Genomic DNA, 18,474 nt, shown 5'->3' on the forward strand with positions numbered 1-18,474 from the left:
TTCAGCAGGTGCGTTCTCAGTATTTGGACCAGTGGGACTTTCTCCTTTTCTTTGTTGTGGTTTTTGCCATTCAAGCAGAAGCCAGCTAGAGTTCAGGGTCCTGGAAGGAAATGGGTGTTGACACAGGCGGGTCCTTGGAAGGCTGGTGCTAGCAGTGGGATTCTTCTTCTCATTGGTGGCATACTGCAGGTACCGGAGGAAGGGGATGGATGGATCCGTCAGTAAGCTTGGCCTGTTTCGACTGGTAACAGGCCTAGCACGGCCGAGTGCTCACCAAGCTTCATTCTGCGCTGAGTAGACAGGCTGACGTTCTTGGCCAAGTAGTCAACGGCAGCTGAGGAGAGCAACAGAAGGTTAGGGGTGGAGACAGAAAAAATGATGCAAGGGATCAGTACGCCTAGGTATGAAAAGGAGGCCTTGCACAGGTTCACTATGGCAGTGGCCTTCCACTGGCCAAAGGCTGGTACTCCCCCCCATTCCTGCTCTTTTCTGCCAACTGTGTGCCTGGCTCCTCCAGCGCTCTGCTCCAACTGGAAGGCATGAAGGACTGAGAATCGTGTGGCAATGGCAGAGGGAAAGAAAAAGGAAGCGAGGCAAGGTGGAGCAAAGGGAGTGTTATGGCCAGACAGGAAGTGGGCCAATGAGAGACTCAGTGAGTCCTGAAGAGTGGAGGGCTTGGCCACAGCACTCCCTCAAGGGCCACAGCCTGCAGTGGGATTTGTCTCTAGGGCCTTTCACCCTGAAAGTCCTGAGCCTCAAAACAAAATGGCGGCGGCCTCACAGCGAAGTTGGGGCTGGACCTGCCTGGAGAGACCGCTGTGTTATGATGCCCTCTACAGCCAGGTCACTAGGCAAACAAGTTAAAGACCACCCAGGAACAAACCTCCTGTGGTGTGAAAGCTTCTGGGTTCCCAAAAGTTGGGAAAGGCACGTAATATTTATGACACGGGAGTACAGCTGTGCAAGCACCCCGGTATTTAAACTGAAATTGACTTGAGGTTTTGCACTGGTTCCAAGTGAATGACCGCAGAAGCTCGTGCCTCCCTTGTGATCCTTCGCTGCACGCTCTTGAAAAGGTCTGGAGATGCTCACAAAAGGGGGGGCTTCTGGGAGCATCACCAACTCCGCAGGTGTCCAGCTTACATTTTTGCCAACATGTGCACTCTGCTCTCCAGCATTCTGGCAGGGAGTGTTGAGGGTTTTGAGCCCTGCTGGTAAGATTTGGGGATGGAGCCCCTGCTGCAGAAAAGTTTTAGCCCTTGCTGGCATCTCCAGATAGGGTAGAAAAGACTTCTTCCCAAGACCCCTGGAGAACTGCTGCCAGTCAGCGCAGGTAGCATTGGCCTAGATGGAGGATCGGACTCAACAGGAAGCAGCTTCCTGTGCCAAGAAGTCATCGCCCTTGTCCCAGTTGGTGAGCAAAAGTTTTATTTTGCTCCATCTCCTGATAGCTGGAGGGCGATGCTCCTTCTGAGCTCCGATCCAGGGCCGTCACTGCCTTTCCTGCTTGCCCCCCTGCCCACTTGGAACGTCTCAAATTAGATTAATAAGGAGCTGGCAGGAGAGGCACCATCGGTGCCAAGGCGTAAACAAATTTGTGCCGTCAGCGTCCTGTCAGAAGCCTGCCCCAAAGGGGGGTCCCTTCTAGGCAAAAATTCTTATTAGACTTGTCACATCCATTAGGAATCCTTTCACGCTTCTGCGTTCCATCAGCAGCATCATTAGCATGGCCCCGGCCTCTGGGAGCAGGCAGGACTGCTTGGATCTGGCACCGCTTGTGCACCCCCCCTCGTGGTCAGCTGGGACTGAGGAGGAGAGCTTGCCACTTCCCTGCGTACCAGCGTGGCTCAGCGGGGGCACACTCACACCCCGGAGACACGGGTGGGCTTGCAGGACATTTAAACGTTCTGAATGGCAGGCAAACACGGTTGCTTCCCCAACCCCAAGAACATACAAAGAGCCACCCTGCTGATCAGCTCAAGGGTTGACCGCACTCAGCATTCTGTTCCCAACAGAGAATGGGCAGCTGCCCCACTGAATGCTTACAAGAAATGTCCGTTCCCATGCAGTGTGTCCCCAACATTTGGGGTCAATGTTAGACTATCTCTGACCCTGGACTTTCCATTTAGGTCCAAGAACCAACCTGCTGGATCAGACCAAGGTGGGTCCACCCACCTCAGTAACCTGCTTCCAACAGGGGACAGCCAGAAACGTTGAGAAAACCATCAAGCCAGGCATGAGGACAATAAGGCTGACGTAGTGTGACATTTCAACTTTAAAACACTTTGGATTTGTTGTTTATTTGTTCATTTTTAAAATTCTACCTCCCATCCTAAAGTGGTTAATTCCTAAAGATTCATGTCAGGAATTTATACTCCCCACCAAACATGGCTCACAACAGATATCCAATTGATTCCACCAACCCAGACAACCTCTTTTTTCCACACTAACAACACAGTAAGTCTACTGAGGCCAAGAGCAAATGGGTTCCCCAAGGTCATCCAGCAGGTTTCAGGGCTGAGTGGGGATTCGCTTCCAAAGCGCTTGGTCTCAGTCCTATATTCCCACTATAGGCTGCATCCAATCTGTAATAACAGCCGATGAAAGAATCAGCTCAGAATGGTATCACTAAGTCCATAAACACTCAGATGTTCCCAAGAAGCCATGGAAATATGATGATATCTTTACCCAAAGATTTGAAAGATTTGCCCATCCAGACCTCCAGACTGCGGGAGAAAAGCTGGCCTTGTGCTAGCCCACCTCATGTCAAATGATGCCAGCGCTGGAATCAGGACCATGGCTGATGTCTCGGGCACAAGTGGGCTTCACTGGCAGCTGTGACCCGTGCCCAGGAAACATTTGCTCCTATTCCCTAAAGTGTCCAAGTGTGTTTGGGTTATTCAAGGGTGATGGAAACGTCCTCTGCTTTCACCTGGCTCAGGTATCAGTGGGCCTGGGCCCAGGTGAGAAAAACGGTACTGGGGCTCCGCTTGGGCTCTGTATTAAGCCCTGGCAGGCTGCCATTTTGGCATATAATGTGCAGCCGGATGAACCTTCTCCAGTGAGGTGAGATTTGGGGACACAATAGAAGAGGGAGGCCGAAGAGGATGAGCCTGGAAATCCATTCTCCGTGGGAATTAATGCACTCCGAGGCGGGGCCAGGCAGTTGCTCAACCTGCTCTAGGTGGCACTTAGCCTGGCTGCAGCTCTATTCGAAAAGGAAAGTGGTTCCCTCCTTCCTGCTGAGAATCCCCCCCCCCCACTTCTGCTGCGAAGGGAAGAGGTCAGCAAAGGGCAAACTCAGATGCAGCAAGGAAACCTGTGGACACCAGGGAGCGCACACTCCATGCCACAGCACACCAGGTGAGTTTGCCATGAGACATACATTAACTGAAGAAGAACTCAAGCCGTGGAAGAGGCTCCCTGTTGAGCCTCTGGATGAGTCACCATTCTGGCCTTGCCTCTGTTTGGGCATGAGAGTGTTGCCACATCTGCCAAGCTCAAGTGATGAAGTAGCTCCTGCCTTGGCTCATCTCAGAATACCTTGCCTTGAGAAGAGGCTACCCATTGCACTTCTGTGTGAGTCCCAGCTCTGGGCCTGCCTCATTCCAATCAGCCTCTGTGAGCATGCAATTCCACTGTGCCTCTGCACTGATGAGACTGGATACCCCAGAGGAGTATGCCCACCACACCTCTGCCCGAGTCTCTGGGCTGGGCTAGGCTGGCCTCCTTCCAAGCAAGCTCTTCTTCTATGGGCAGGTGATTCTACTGTGTCTCTTGGTTGAGCAGATCAGATCATTTGCTCCCAACCTAGAGATGCAGCATGCCGACTAGGAGGAAGCAGACTGTTCCATCTCCCCTTGGGCCACTGATCACTTTCCACGGGGTGGTGGGTGGGTAATTTGGCCTCTGTGCTTTCTCTTAGAGAACCCAACTGCTTCCAACGCAGTGGCACAGCACAATGACCAGCCCTTGGCAGAGTCTACTTGTTGCAGCGCTGCCCGGATTCCTGCACTTGAAGTTGCAATCAGGAGATGCAGCACAAAATCCTGGCTAGGTCAGGCCTGAGGCCCATCTAGTCCATCTAGAACCTGGTTCTAGTCCCGTAAGAGATGATGATCTTCCCCACCTCTCCACACCCTGCAGTGAATACGAGTCCCAGTAAGAGGAGAGGAGGAGGTCACGCTTCTCCCTCTCCCCCTATGCATCATCACTGAGTCTACCACATCTGCCCCTTTCCCCAAAACTTTCCCCCAAACTAGCTCCCTTCTGAGGGTCTTCCCCCACCCCACCTTATCCAGTAGTCAATCTGCCTCCCCCCACCCCCTGCCCTGCATTTCCTAATTACGTATTGCTTTCCTCCCCTCCCGTCCTCACACTCATGGGGTGTGACTAACGCCGGGCCTGAAGGCATCTTTATTGGCAATACACAGTCCTGGAATTTGCTTAAGATTTTATCAGTTGCACGTGTGGCTGGCCTTCACATCCAGAAGCGAGAGGAAGGTCAGGGGGTCGGGAGCGCAGGGGCCAAGGGCGAGGAGCGATGCAGGCCCTCTGCTGCCACAGCCGGTTCTCATTTGGCCAGAGAGGCCGTGCACATTAAAGGAGCAGGGGGAGAGAAGTCACAAGCGCCTGGAAGGGGAGGTCACGGTGGGACAAGCCCTGGGCAAGAGGGAAGCACAGGGGAGGGGGAGGGAGGCTGCGCCTGCTGAGTGAGGCTGGTCAGTGACAGCAGCAGGCAAACTCTCCTCTGCCCAGCTGCCTCTTGGGTCCCGCTGACCTTGGTCAACTCGGAGGGGACCTGACCCTCCCACCTTCATGGAAACGGCCCAGAGGTGGTGCCTGCTGCCCCTGGAGCCACCTCCATGCTCCCAGTCCCTTTAAGCTCCCCATTTCCTGAGCAGTTCCGAGCGAAACTTAAGATGCTCTCTGGATTAAAAGGAGAGGTTAATTTGGGGGGAAACTCGTCTCTCTCTCTCTTCCCCCCTCCCTCCATGAAGCCCCAGTTCTCCAGAGTGGCATCAATGATCCCCACTAATCCAGAATCCTCTTCCTCTTCCCTTCCACTCCACCCCCTTCCTTTTCCAGCGTAGGGAGTGGAAGGAAGTGGGTGAGCGGTGGAAACCCCACATCCATCTGCCGCCTGAGGCCACAGGCTGTGCTGGCTTCTTGGATGGGCCAGCCCTGGCTGCCTGTGGGCCTCTGCCTGCTCATCTACCCGGAGCTTACCTCCTCCCAGGACTGCACTCAGAGCAAGCCCCGCTTTCCCACAGCTGACCGGCAACTTACTTTGGCTGTACTGTCCATACTGGTAGCCCGCCACGGGGTCCACGCTGTAGCCAGTGGTGGTGTAGGTTGGGGGGCAGTAGGATTGTGAAGTGGGGAGGCTGTCGACAGACTTGATGGAGTCGCTCCGCTGGCTGCAGCTGGCTGAGATGGAGTTGGCAGTGTCCAGGCTGCCGTGGAGGGGAGAGATGGAGAAGTCGGACTGGGGCTGCGGCGGGACCCCGCTGGGATTGCTGAGGATGCTCATCACCTGTGGGGTTGCAAGAGAGGACCCACGTCAGTTGAATCAGGTCGAGAGCACAACAGGGACCAAGCTGCAAACAGTGCAACTTGCAGTGTTGGGCCCTGTGAATATTATTTCCCGCTGCAGCAGGAAACCAAACTAACCTCCCAAAGGAAAAGGACAGATTTTCTGCCATTGTCAGAACACAGGCAGAGAGAGAATAAATCTGATCTCCTGTGGTAGGGGGTTCCGCAGATAGGAGAAGACCCCTTTCCTGTGTCTGAGCTGCACCCTGGAATGGACACGCCGCTCCTGTCATTGTCAGAGTAGCAGGTCCAAGTTCGTTGTAAAGTGAGGTGGGGGCATGATCAGGGTCCGTGACTGCGGTGCTACCGGGAGGGGAGTTCAACCCTTTTTTCTTGTGCCACAATCCCAGGACTAAAACACCCTCCACCTTTCCACAATCTTGATCTGGATCAGGTCCCCCCTTCCTGTGGCTGTATTCAGAACCTTTAAACAGGAATTTCAACTGGACCCCCTCCCCAAAATGTGCCAGGGAGTCTCTCACCACAAAACCAAACCAAAATACACCTAACTTCACATTATTATTATTATTATTATTATTATTATTATTATTATTATTATTATTATTATTATTATTATTAATATTATTATTATCATCATCCCGCCTTTCTCCCTGGAGGGACTCAAGGCAGCTTACAACAAAGGTTAAAACAAATTAAAAAAACATAATTTAAAAACAGATAAAAGCATATTAACAACACATCATTAAAAACTGTAGTCAGATAAAAACGTAGTCAGGTAAAAGAGCATAGAGCAGCAAATTATAAAAGGATCAGGTCTGTAACCAGGAGTTATTAAAAATATGTTTAAAAGGCCAGGAACTCAGAAGGTTTGTCTAAACAGAAGAGTCTTCAGGCCTCGCTGGAAAGTTTCAAGAGAGGGAGCAGTTCTTAAGTCAAGGGGAAGGGTTGGTGCAACTACTGAGAAGGTCCTATTTCTAGCCGCCGCCCCACGTACCTCCTTAGGCGGCTGCACTTGTAAAAAGGCCTTCTCTGATGACCTAAGAGGACGAGCCGGATTGTACGGAAGTAGACGATCTCTAAGATACCCTGGCCCAGAGCAGTATAGGGCTTTAAAGGTCAAGACCAGCACCTTGAATTGGGCCTGGAAACAAATGGGCAGCCAGTGCAGCTGCTGGAGAAGCGGACTGACAGAGTCAAACTGCCTACCTCCAGTAACCACACGGGCCGCCGCATTCTGCACTAATTGTAATTTCTGAACCGTCTTCAAGGGCAGTCCCACATAGAGCACGTTACAATAATCTAACCTCGATGTCACCGTGGCATGGATCACTGTGGGCAGGTCTGCACGATCCAAGTACGGCCACAACTAGTGCACCAGCCGAAGTTGAGCAAAGGCCCCCCTAGCCACAGCCGCCACCTGGGAATTCAGGAGCAGCAGCAAGTCCAGGTGAACATAAGAACATAAGAAGAGCCCCACTGGATCAGGCCAAAAGCCCGTCTAGTCCAGCTTCCTGTATCTCACAGTGGCCCACCAAATGCTTCAGGGAGCACACAGGACAACAGACACAACCTGTGTCCTGGTGCCCTCCCCTGCATCTGATAATCATAGGCAGTCTTCCTCTAAAACCAGGAGCTTGCACATATCTGTCATGGCTTGTAACCCGTGATGAACTTTTCATCCAGAAATTTGTCCAATCCCCTCTTAAAGGCATCTAGGCAAGATGCCATCACTACTTCCTGTGGCAAGGAGTTCCACCCACATCTGAAAGCTTTTACAGTTGCTGCCAATCGGTTCAGACAATTCTGAGATAATGACCTAACTCAGTATAAGGTATGTGCATAAAAATGAGAGAAACAAAACCCTAAGGTGAAGTCAAAGAGCCCAATCCTCTGGACCAGCTGCACCTCCAGAACTCTTATTGCAGAAAGGCAGTGTACTTTATCGCTGTTGCAAAAGGTGACGTGTCATAGAGCACAGTCGAGCCACCATCACAAGCAGCCTCTGGAAAAGCCCCAGTGCCAGTAAGTCAATGCCAGTGCCAGTAAGTCAATGTAGGGATGGGAAGAACGCTGCTTGACCCCCAAGCTGCAGACCTGCTCCTTCAGGGGGAGAGCCTCTGTCTTATTCGGATTTAATTTCAGCTTGTTAGCCCTCCCATCCAGATCCTCACTGCCTCCAGACAGCGCTCCAGGACCTCAACCACCACGGAATAATCTGGAGGAAAGGAGAGATAGAGCTGGGTGCCATTGGCATATTGATGGCACCCCTCACCAAATCCCTGGATGACCTCTCCCAGCGGTTTCATGTAGATGTTAAATAGCATGGGGGACAGAATTGAACCCTGTGGCACCCCGCACCTCAAGGGCCAGGGTGTCGAACAGGCATCCCCCAGCACCACCATCTGGGACCGACCCTCCAAGTAGGAGCGGAAGCACCGCAAAACAGTGCCTCCAACTCGGTCAATCGGCCCAGAAGGATACCATGGTTGAAGGTATCAAAAGCCGCTGAGAGGTCCAGCAGGACCAACAGGGACGCACTCCCCCTGTCCAGTCCCCGGTGTAGGTCATCCACCAAGGCGGTTTCTGTCCCAAAGCCCGGCCTGAAACCAGATTGAAAAGGATCCAGATAATCCTCTTCATCCCAGACACTCTGGAGTTGAGATGCCACCACCCGCTCAATTACCTTGCCCAGAAACGGGATGTTGGAGACTGGCTGGTAGTTGTCTAATACAGTGGAATCCAGGGAGGGCCTCTTCAGGAGGAGATGAACCACCGCCCCTCCTTAACCAACCAAATGCAAAACATGAATCCCGTTTAGGAGATACATTTTGCAACACATAATAAATCACTGGATTTATGTGTCTGCAGATGAACTCTGGAACACTTAAAAGTTACCCTTGTTTGCACAAATAGGTACACACTTTTGTCAGGCTCAGAGTGCAAGGATTACACTGGTGACCGTAGGATTTTATGCGGGGGGGGGGGGGTCAGGTGCATAAAAGCCTTCACTGGAGGGGCTGCAGGGTGGGTTCCTCCTTTCCTATGTTAAGAAAAGACATTGACTGTAGTACAATGAAAACAAAAATACATAGACACAGAGGTTGGCCCTGTGAATGTAACACAATGTGCAGCTTGACCCTTTGATGTCTGTAGGAATATGGTGCAATTCTGTTTCTGGATCCAATGAGGCAATCATGCCTAACATTTGGATTGCATGTTCTGAGCACACAAAATGTTTCATACATACTCCTGAGATCTGAGGCTGAGAGACGAAGGCTTTCCAAACATCACGCACAGTAGTCACTGCAACCCCATGAGCAGCTCAATCTCTTAGCCATTGTGTGACCTCAGCCAGACCTGGGCTCTCTGCTTTGCCAAGATGCAAACCCACCTCTGAGTCAGGCAGGTGCATCACAGAAGGAGAAGGAAGGGAGGAGGAGGGAGTTATAAGTGGGATAAAAATGAATGGATGAATGGACAATGAATGAAACGTACAACAAGCAATCCACACATCAGTGATAGAAATGTGGTGTTTGAGGTCACCCTCTTTGGCCAGCTGTTTCTAGGGTCCAACCTAGATGTGAAAACCTCATCCCTGATGGCCAATGAAAAGCACATGTTACTAGACTGTAAGGGCTTTGTAATTGATTTGTATTGCTTCACAAGGACACAGGAACAGCCTTGCAAGATCAGATCAAACGCTCACCTAGCCCAGCAGCACCCTGTTGTCTCCTATGGTGGCCCACAAGCAGGAGAGCAAGGCGTACTCTCTCTCACCATTTCTTTCTTGAAAACGATAGACTGCTCCTGAATCTGGAAGTTCCACTGAAATCTCACAATTCTTTGCAATCACAGGGGAAACTAAGAATTTTGCCTTGCTAGTCCAATGGAAGGTCCTCTTCTGAACCGTGGAGAGATGCAGTGTCAACAATAGTGAGTTGACTCAGCAGAACACAACTTCCTGTGTGTGTGTTTCCGAACAGATAAAGTGGTTCTCAAATGCCTTAGCACCAGGAACCACTTTTTAGAATGACACAGTTGGGACCCACTGGAAGTGATGTCATTAAACTGGAAGTGAAGTCATGGCTGGAAATATCATCTATCTAGGCTTCAAACCTAAGTCACAGTCAGTCAAAGGTCCCATTACACAGCCTGCTCCAGCTGTCATTTTGCATAACTTCAAACATTTCAGGCTCAGAAGTCCAAGCAGAGCACAGACTTGGCTCCTTCTCCAGTCCCACAGCCCTCTCCCCTTTCTAGCATCCCACCTTCCCAACCTATTCAGGGAAAAGCACCAGGCCTCTTTCCCACCAGAAGCCTGTCCTGCCCAGCGGCTGTGTATCCTGTATTTTCAGTGGCAGCTGAGTTAGGTGCTACGCAACCCACCTAAAACTGGGTCATGACCCATCCGGTGGGTCCCAACCCCCAGTTTTAGAAATGCTAAGATATAGTAATTCATGAGCAGGGAATGAGGGTAACACTCGTCTCCTGTTGCATGGTAGACAGTCTGTAGTAGTTGGCGGTTCTTTTAAAATGCTGTAATTACTGAAGCTTCCCAGGTGCTCTTGGGCCAATCATTTTCTCTCAGGGACCTACCCTCGCAGGGTTGTTGAGAGGATGAAAGAAGGAGGAGCCATGAACACCACTCTGATCTCCTTGAACAAGGGGCAGGATAGCTTTGTGGGGGGGGGGAAATCAAGGAGAAGAGTGGAATAATTGTCCTAACAGGATCAGAGCCAAAGTCCAGCTCTGCGATGCTACTAGACTGGGCAAATGCTTCCAGGGAGCTCACAGGCATAGTGGGAAATCAGTGGCCTTCCCCTGTCGACTGCTTCCTGTATTCAGACGTATACCACTGTGGGACTTGGAGGTTCCATTTTAACTATCATGGCTAATTCAAAAGAGGAAAGGGAACTGGGACCCAGCGTTGATTCCAGCATTCTTGCTCCAACTGCAGCAGGCTAGATGCCTTCAGGACTGCCACAGGAAAGGCGCAAGAGCCACGGCTGCACTTGAATCATCCTGCAAGTCAGCCATGGCTTGGCTGCCGCTGGAGCCGGCACAAGACAGCCTATCTCCAGATACGAGATATCCGGAGTCCATTTCCTTTTGGAACCCCAGCCAAGTACCCTGGCCCACTTGGCGACCCTCCTAGCTGGACTTTGGAAGCTGCCACATGGAATTTGGAAGTGGGCCGAGGAGTTTGGCGGGGTCAGTTTGGGAGGCCAGTGTGGTGCTCAAAGCCTCCCTTTATTAATATAAAAAAGCCCTGAAAACATGTAGCATAATCTCATTGACCTCAATTAATGCACCAACATTGAAAATATTTGGAGCCTGGCAAGAGGTGGACGAAAGCTTTTATCCCTTGGAAACCTCCTGGTGGGAGGCTTCATTCTTTGGAAGGACATAAAGCAGTGTCTGTGGAAATATTTGCTCCCCCAGTGAAGAAGCTGGGCACATTCCAGCCAGGCCAGCAGTCTTCCCCAGCAGTCTGGCTCTTCTCTTGAGCCAATGGAGCCGAACTCTGGAGTCAGCCTTCCCTCTCCATCATTCAGGACGCTGCTGCCTGTCGTGTTGAGCCATTCTCAGACACTGACTGGCAGTAGGAGCTCTATAGGGGCTCAGACAGCAGTGGATCTTTCCCAGCCCCTCATCCCTGCAATGAGAGATGCTGGCGGGCTGGCAGGATCTTCAGCTGGCAAACGGGCTGTCCACTGTGCCGTGTCCTTTCCCCCTAAGAAACTGCCTTTTGCACAGTCCTAAGCATTTGTTCTTTGAAGGCAAACTGCTGCAGCAAATGGAAGTTCCTCTACAAATCCTCAACACTGATAAACACACAGAGCCCAGAGGAGGCCTTGTGCAAGTGTCCTGGCAGATAGTTCCATGCATACGGGACAGCAAGCGGGAGAGGATGAAGGGGTGTGCAGGAGCTGAAGGCCTCCAGAGGGTTCTGGATGATGGAATTCCAATGAAATACTTCCAACTTGCAAAGTTCTAGCAAGGTCCCTACCTGTTTTAAGGTGGAAAAGATGAACCTTGGAGGAAAGGATTATTTCCCCTTGCACCACTCTCTTTTTTGACCTTGCTTTCCTATAATTTATTACTTCTTGGAGCATTACCATTGCTAACAGAAAATCAATAGCCTCTCCTCATCTGAAAGGTTTTAATCGGGTAGGAAATCTGTCACCTTGTCAATCACTGTGATTGGCACCTCTCCCCACTTCTTGTCAATTGCTCTCTCCAAATTCCCCTTCGGGCACCAATCCAAAGCAGGCACGAAGTGGAGTTTCTAGTTCAGAGAGGTGCTGGGCATCAGAGCGAGGGGTAAGCAACAGCAGAAGCCCTACAAACCACCTTTCTGCACACCTGTCTTCAGTGTCCCAAAAGGAGGCAACTTCTGCATGCAGTTTCATTTTTAAAAATGAGTATATTTTTTCAGGGGGAGGGGGGTTATTTGAGCATTAATCCTACCTTTGCATGAATGTGGAGGTGATGAAAAACCAACCATCTGTTCCACAAACAGGGCTGTGGCTCTTGCAGTTCCGAGACCACAGCCTTTCCTTATTCTGGCTACCTTAGAGAATTCTAACTGGGGACTGAGCAGGATCAGGGCCAGTTACTGGGGGCTCTGGGATGAAGCTCTATACTGAGCTTCCATGGCTCCCAAACTGCCCCCTGATGATACACTAGAATAATGTTTCTCAAACGATGAGCCAGAACCCACTAGGTGGGTCACGAGCCAATTTTAGGTGGATCTCCATTCATTTCAGTATTTGATTTTTAATATATTAAACGTGATGCTCCTATGGTATGTGACTACATCTGGGGAAATGTGACAGCTCTGTGCTTTTAACAGGCTACTATGTATATACTTTTAACAATGATAGTCAATGGGACTTACTCCTGGGTAAGTGTGGGTAGGATTGCAGCCTAGGATTATTAAAAATTTTCCTGCTTGATGATGTCACTTCTGGTCATGACTTCACTTCCAGTGGGTCCTAACAGATTCTCATTCTAAAAAGTGGGTCCCGGTGCTAAAAGTTTGAGAACCACTGCACTAGAAACTTCTACTGCTGTAAGTGGTGAGTGTTTAGGGATACCCCAGTGGGGGGGGGGCCTTTGACCAGTCTGGCCTTTTCCAGACCTCACCCTTGCTCAACACTCTTGCCTTATACCACGTCACACCATTTGTCTCTCCCATATTTTCTACTGTGACTGGCAGGATATAAGGACTGCTCTGACTCCCAACACTGCTACTTGAGATCCTTTAAACTGGAGATGTTGTCAGGGATTAAATCTGGGGTCCTCATGTGCCCACATGAACTTCAGTCAGGTTCTCAGTTGATCTAGTCCAGCCTTCTCTTCACTGACTGGCAGCAGCTTTCCAAGGATTCAGAGAAGATTTCTTGCTTTACCTGGAGATGTTGGGCACTGAACGTAAGAAAAGCTCTGCAGGCCCAAGGCAGCTATGTAGTCCAGCACTCTGTTCTGCACAATGGTCCACCAACTGCCCCAATAGGAAACCCACAAGCAGGATTGAAAGGAAGGTTTCTCTCCTGCCATTCTTCCCCTGCAGCTATTTAAGGGGTAGACTGCCCCTGAACTTGGAGATAGCACAGAGTCATCATGAAGGGTAGTCATAGACAGACCTGCCCTCCCTCCACGAATTTGTTCAATTCTCTTTTAAAATCCTCTAAGTTGGTGACCATCTCCACAGCTTGTGGCAATAAATTCCACAGCATACCGATGCATTGTGCAACAAAGTTCATCTTTATGTCCTCACCAGTCAGGTTCATTGGATGACTCCGGTCATCTGCGAGAGAGAGAGAGAGAGAGAACTTTCTGCGGACCTACTGCATGCCAGACAAGGGCTCTGTCACTACTGCCCAGACAGACATTAGGCAATTTGTTTCTACAGAACTAATAAGATTGCCATACACGAGAGCGACGTGTCCCATCCCCCCATCTTCTGTCCACCACCCTCTCCTTGCTGCTGCTTCTACAGAAACCTCCTTCACCACTTTCCTCCCTCTGGGATTTCATCACTCGCTACTATACTCTAAAAGCAAGAGAGGCTTTTTAAAAAATGTAATTAATTCTCTCCATTTCTGAGCTCGCCCCAGGGCCTCTGTCCGTGGAAACTCAAGCCGAGAAATGTGCGCCCTTTACGATAAACGCAGGCGTCTTTGGAGAGTAGCGCACAATTAAGGCGTCCCAATCTGTGCCATCAATAGCTTCATTTTAGGTTTGGAGGTTGCGGGAGCACAAGGCGAGGGGCAGGAAGGCCCGCTGCATCTGGGGCAGGGCAGTGAGACAGACAGCGCCATCCAGAGGACAGCCACGGGTTCTGCATGGACAGGTTGGGGATGAAGACTGCAGGTGTGGGATGGAGGAGGAGATCTGCAGGCAGTGACTGCACAGAAATGGCACCATCTGTCAGCTCCTCTTCTCTCAAACTCCCGAACTGAGACTCACTGGATCTCCACTGTAGAATGTTTTTTGGGTGCCAGATATACAAGGGCTACGACTCTGCCTTGCGCCCCTTTCCCTGAAGTGCCTTTTTGGTCGCTTGGACCAATGCTGACATTAGGGGGTGCAGATTGCAAGTCACCTGTACACCTTTAGTAGCCGGAACTGGTGCTCTGTGCACAGGCAGGCTGGAGAGTGTGCCTCTGAGCTTGAATCCCCTTAGCATGGAGGAAAACAACCTGAAGTTGTCTCACTGCTTTTATGCTCCCAGAATGGACTGCTGGGCAGAGGTCAATGGAACTTTCTTCCAACATAAGCCTGCATGCAGTCTTGTGGGGAAGCTTCTCAACCGAAGCTGCCTCCCTGGCCAGTCAGGGAGAAGGAGACAGTCCCACCCGACTCTGCAAGACAAGAGGAAAAGCCCCTCTCCTCTTAACAAATAAACCTCTCACCTGCTATCTGCTTGTGCCACGTATCTCAGTATTTGCAAAGCTTGGCTGGCATTAGACTGGAAATGGGGACACTTGGGGTGGAGGGACGAGAGCCGGGCGGTCCCCCATTTCTCCAGCCTGCTTTGCACTGCATCCTCCTCTTCTTGGAATCCCTTGATGAAGAATGGATCTCACCATCATTAAAGGGGATTCACCATTCTCGCTCGCCAGTACATTCCCTAATCCCCAGGGGCTGTTCAAGGGATGTTTCCCTCGCATCAAACTTAATATTTCCCATCTCTGCACTGAGATCCTTAAACCTCATTTTATCCCACTCTCAGCTACAAAGCAAACTCCCGTCTCCCACCTTCCGTTGTGTTAATACCCTCTGCATAATCAGAGAGGAGTTTTTCTGATGGGAATTGGTAACAGTGGCTATTTTAAATATACATTAAGGAGAGAGGGTCCCCCTCCCCCAGCTTGAGTTCTATAGAAAGGTTGGTGCAGAAAATACATAATGGAAGATTTTACTTATTTCTATAAAAAAAATTATGAGCAGTGCAAAGTGATTGACATGAGAAAAAGCCTCTCTCTCTCTCTCTCTCTCTCTGACATGTATATACTAAAAGTTTTAGTCATCTAATTCTGCCAATGGGCAGCAGCATCAAACCTGACAAAAGGAAGCCCTTCACACCACACCCTGTTAAAACGTGGAACTCACTAGCGCATGATAGAGGAGGATAGGCCAATCAATGGCTATTAGTCAAGTGGAACCTCCATTCTTAGAAACAGTCTACTTTGGAATACAAGATGGTGGGGACAACTGTCCTCTTTCAAGCACATGGGCTCCCTGGAAACACTGGGCCAGCCTCCACTAGAAGCAGGAAGCTGGGTTAGAATGACTCCTGGTCTAATTCAGGAAAACAATTTTCAGGTTCTTAGGAGAGTCAGGAATGACACCTCCAAATATTGTTGCAGGCAAACAGCAGGGGAGAGTGCTTTTGTCTTCAAAACTTGGTTATGGAATTTCTGGAAGAGTTTGGCCTCAATGGGCCTTGATCCAATCTGGCAATTCCAGGGTTTACTTGCTCTTTAGGCACATTGCAGTCTAGCTTAGTTCAGCAGGGCTAAGGGATGGAGGAACCTGCCCGTGGGAAAAGAAGTATATGTGGTGACAGAAAGGCACTCTACATAGGCTCAGAAGACTGCCAGATGCCCAACAGAAAGGAAAGAAAGGGAGGGCTGGACAGAAAGATATTCCAAAATAGTCAGAGTAAAGGGGAAACCTTATGCAACCTGCCTCTTAATATCTGCCATGAAACATCCCCAAAATTAAAACCCAAAACTCCTTTAGAAAATCACCTCCCATAGCAGGGCTGGGGCTCTTCACTGCCTCCTTGCCAGCCCCACACCCGTGCAAATCAACAAAGCAGCTTCCAAAATGCCCCCCACTCTCCCCCTTCTCCATTTCTCAGCTAAGCTGATCCACACTCTAGTCTCTCCCTATCGCAACCCCCTGCGGACACCGGTAATGGAGAGGGGTCCTGCTTCACTGCTTCCAAACCAGGTCTCCCGAGATTCCTTTGAGCCTCTCCCCACATCCCCCTCTCTGCCGCTTTCTCTCCTTTTCCAAGGATGGCAAAGTGAAGCATCTCTATCAACGTGAAAGCAAGCTGGACTACAAAGAGTCTGCCGTGGCATATCCCAGCCTGAGGCCAGGCTGCCTGGCTCGCTGATAGTCTGGCATATCTCGGCTGCGGGACCCACTTGCTCGCCCCCTCGTCTGATCAAGCAGGCTCTGCAATCAGTTAACGTCCAGCTTAACGAGGGTGTAAGAAACACCAGTTAAGTCAAGCCAACGCCTGCGGGGTCTTCCATGGGGGGTGGGGAATCGAAAGGAGGGTCTGGGGAAGATGAAATAACCCCGATAAAGTTCACCAAGCACCATGCTAGTGAGCAAGAGCACAAATCAGACATTTAATCACTCTGACTGGCAAGCAAAAGGAAGTTTCTTTCTTTCTTTCTTTCTTTCTTTCTTTCTTTCTTTCTTTCTTTCTTTCTTTCTTTCTTTCTTTCTTTCTTTCTTTCTTTCTTTCTTTCTTTCTTTCTTTCTTTCTTTTCCTGCCTGCTGGAGAATTCTTTTCAAAGAATAAGCGGCTCTGCCTCTCCTTTCCTCCAGCTCACTTTCAGCTCATTGTGGAGACACTCGGGTGATTTCAGTGCAGATGCATGACTGGACATGAAACAGGTACACTGGATGCCAGCTCTACACAAACACAGGCCTCTCGCCCAAGGACAAGACGAACAGGCCCCTGGGCACTCAACACATGCCTGAGAATCAGGACCACTTTGGGAAGGGAATGTGACTCTGCTTTAGAGTCCTGCTGTGCATGTATAAATCACATGCAATGACTCAATCCATGGCAGCACTCCAGGCAGGGCAGAGAAAGACCCCCAAACCCTGCAGATAACTTGTGTGCCTTGGACATTTGCCTCCGTCAGGGAGACAAATGCATTTTTAAGTAAACAGAAACAAGATGCTCAGACAAGCAGCCACCAAAGAAGGTGGTGGAGAGGCCATTTTCAACCCTCAGTCAAGACCTGAGGAAGTGCCATTAAATGGGGTCATTCCTATTGCCCATTTTCTTTTTTGTCCACACTGCATTTTCTTGGGGCTTGCTCAAGAGTGCTCCCCTGCCTGTTGGCTGACGTGGCACAGTCCACTCCGCCACCTCAGGACTCTCCCGCCTCACCTGGCACAACTCTTTGTGAGCTTGGCCTCATCTACAACATACAAGCTGTTGTAGATGAGGCCAAGCACACAAAGAGCTGTGCCAAGTGTCCTGTATTCACTGTCAGCACCAAGGAGAGCGCCTGTGGTGTATACCCAAGTCAATCTCCCGGCAACATAGCTGAAGGGGGAAGGTTGGAGAGCTCATCCCTCTCCCATACCAGGAAGCCAGTCTCTCGATACAAATGAGCCACCCCAAGTGGACAGTTGGAACTGGTGTGGGACCTGGTTGCCTTCAGGCTCGGCTTCTCCCATCAGGAACGTTGTGGATTCCAAAAGTTATTAGAGAGCCATCCTGTTTTATTGGTATGTCAGGGATCCTCATATGAAATGAAAGCATTTCCAGAAAACAGGGGCTGCTGTTTTCTGTCCCCACCCACAGATGAGGCTCTGGATGAGTGACTGCTCTGGCCCTGCCTGTCCAGTGGGTACTCCCAGTGCAGCTCTGGGCCACATATTTTCAGACAGGAGCTGCTGCAGAATAACCTGCTCCCAGAGGGAGCTGCCTGCTGTATGTCACTGTGAGTCACTGCTTTGACCCTGCCTCCTTCTAACCAGTCAGAAGAGCTAAATCTGGGGCTCTTCTGCATTGTTGGTGAAAGGGCCATTCCATCACTCATGCTGCCACTGAATTCACTACTCTGCGGTAGAGACTGCCTGCTTGTTTCCTCATGAGCTGCTGCTAAAGTTGCTTGATCCATGTCAGAAGTGTGCCTAAAAATGGCAGTGTATGCAGAACGTGGGGTGGGGTGGGGTCCAAAGAGGGGAGAGATGTTATTGACAGGTCCAAGGACACAGCCTGGGGGTGGCTGGTGCAGCCAGCTTGCTGGAGCATCAAGCAAGTTGTGGGTTTGGGTGGGTGAGCATCTGGAACTGTCAATAGAAGCTTCTTGAGCTCCGTGATGGAAGGAGGATAGAAACGTGGCTCAGTACTTTGAATGTCAAACTCAGAGGAGGAAGACCTGGATTCAAATCTCTCCTTCAGCCATGGCTAATCACTTCCTCTCTGCCTAACCTACCTGACAGGATTGCTGAGAGGATTAAAGCGAGGTGGGAGAAAAGAATCATGCATCTTTCCCTCACCATCTTGGAGGAAAGGTGAGGCAGGAATGCAGTCAGGCACCATTTCCCACACTGTGGGCTGCGACTCAATATTTGGTGGTCCACGGAAGCTAGGACTCTGAAAGGTAAAATGGCAGATGGCCCGGACATTGCTTCTGGGTCCTG

The 18,474-nt window shown here is 50.4% G+C and overlaps 1 protein-coding gene across 2 annotated transcripts in view; it reads right to left on the reverse strand.

Annotated features, from left to right (window-relative positions):
• Positions 1-218: 218 nt before the first annotated feature.
• PAX7 (paired box 7) overlaps positions 219-18,474 on the reverse strand; it is a 119,976-nt gene continuing 101,720 nt past the window's right edge. For both annotated transcript variants that reach the window (XM_066636957.1, XM_066636956.1), the window contains exons 8-9: positions 5,290-5,536; positions 219-334 (exon numbers count right to left, since the gene is read on the reverse strand). In XM_066636957.1, the coding sequence (XP_066493054.1) occupies positions 219-334; positions 5,290-5,536 (363 nt within the window). The remainder of the gene's footprint in view (positions 335-5,289; positions 5,537-18,474) is intronic.

The sequence above is a fragment of the Tiliqua scincoides genome, chromosome 9 (assembly GCF_035046505.1).
Source record: "Tiliqua scincoides isolate rTilSci1 chromosome 9, rTilSci1.hap2, whole genome shotgun sequence".
Classification (NCBI taxonomy): Eukaryota; Metazoa; Chordata; class Lepidosauria; order Squamata; family Scincidae; genus Tiliqua; species Tiliqua scincoides.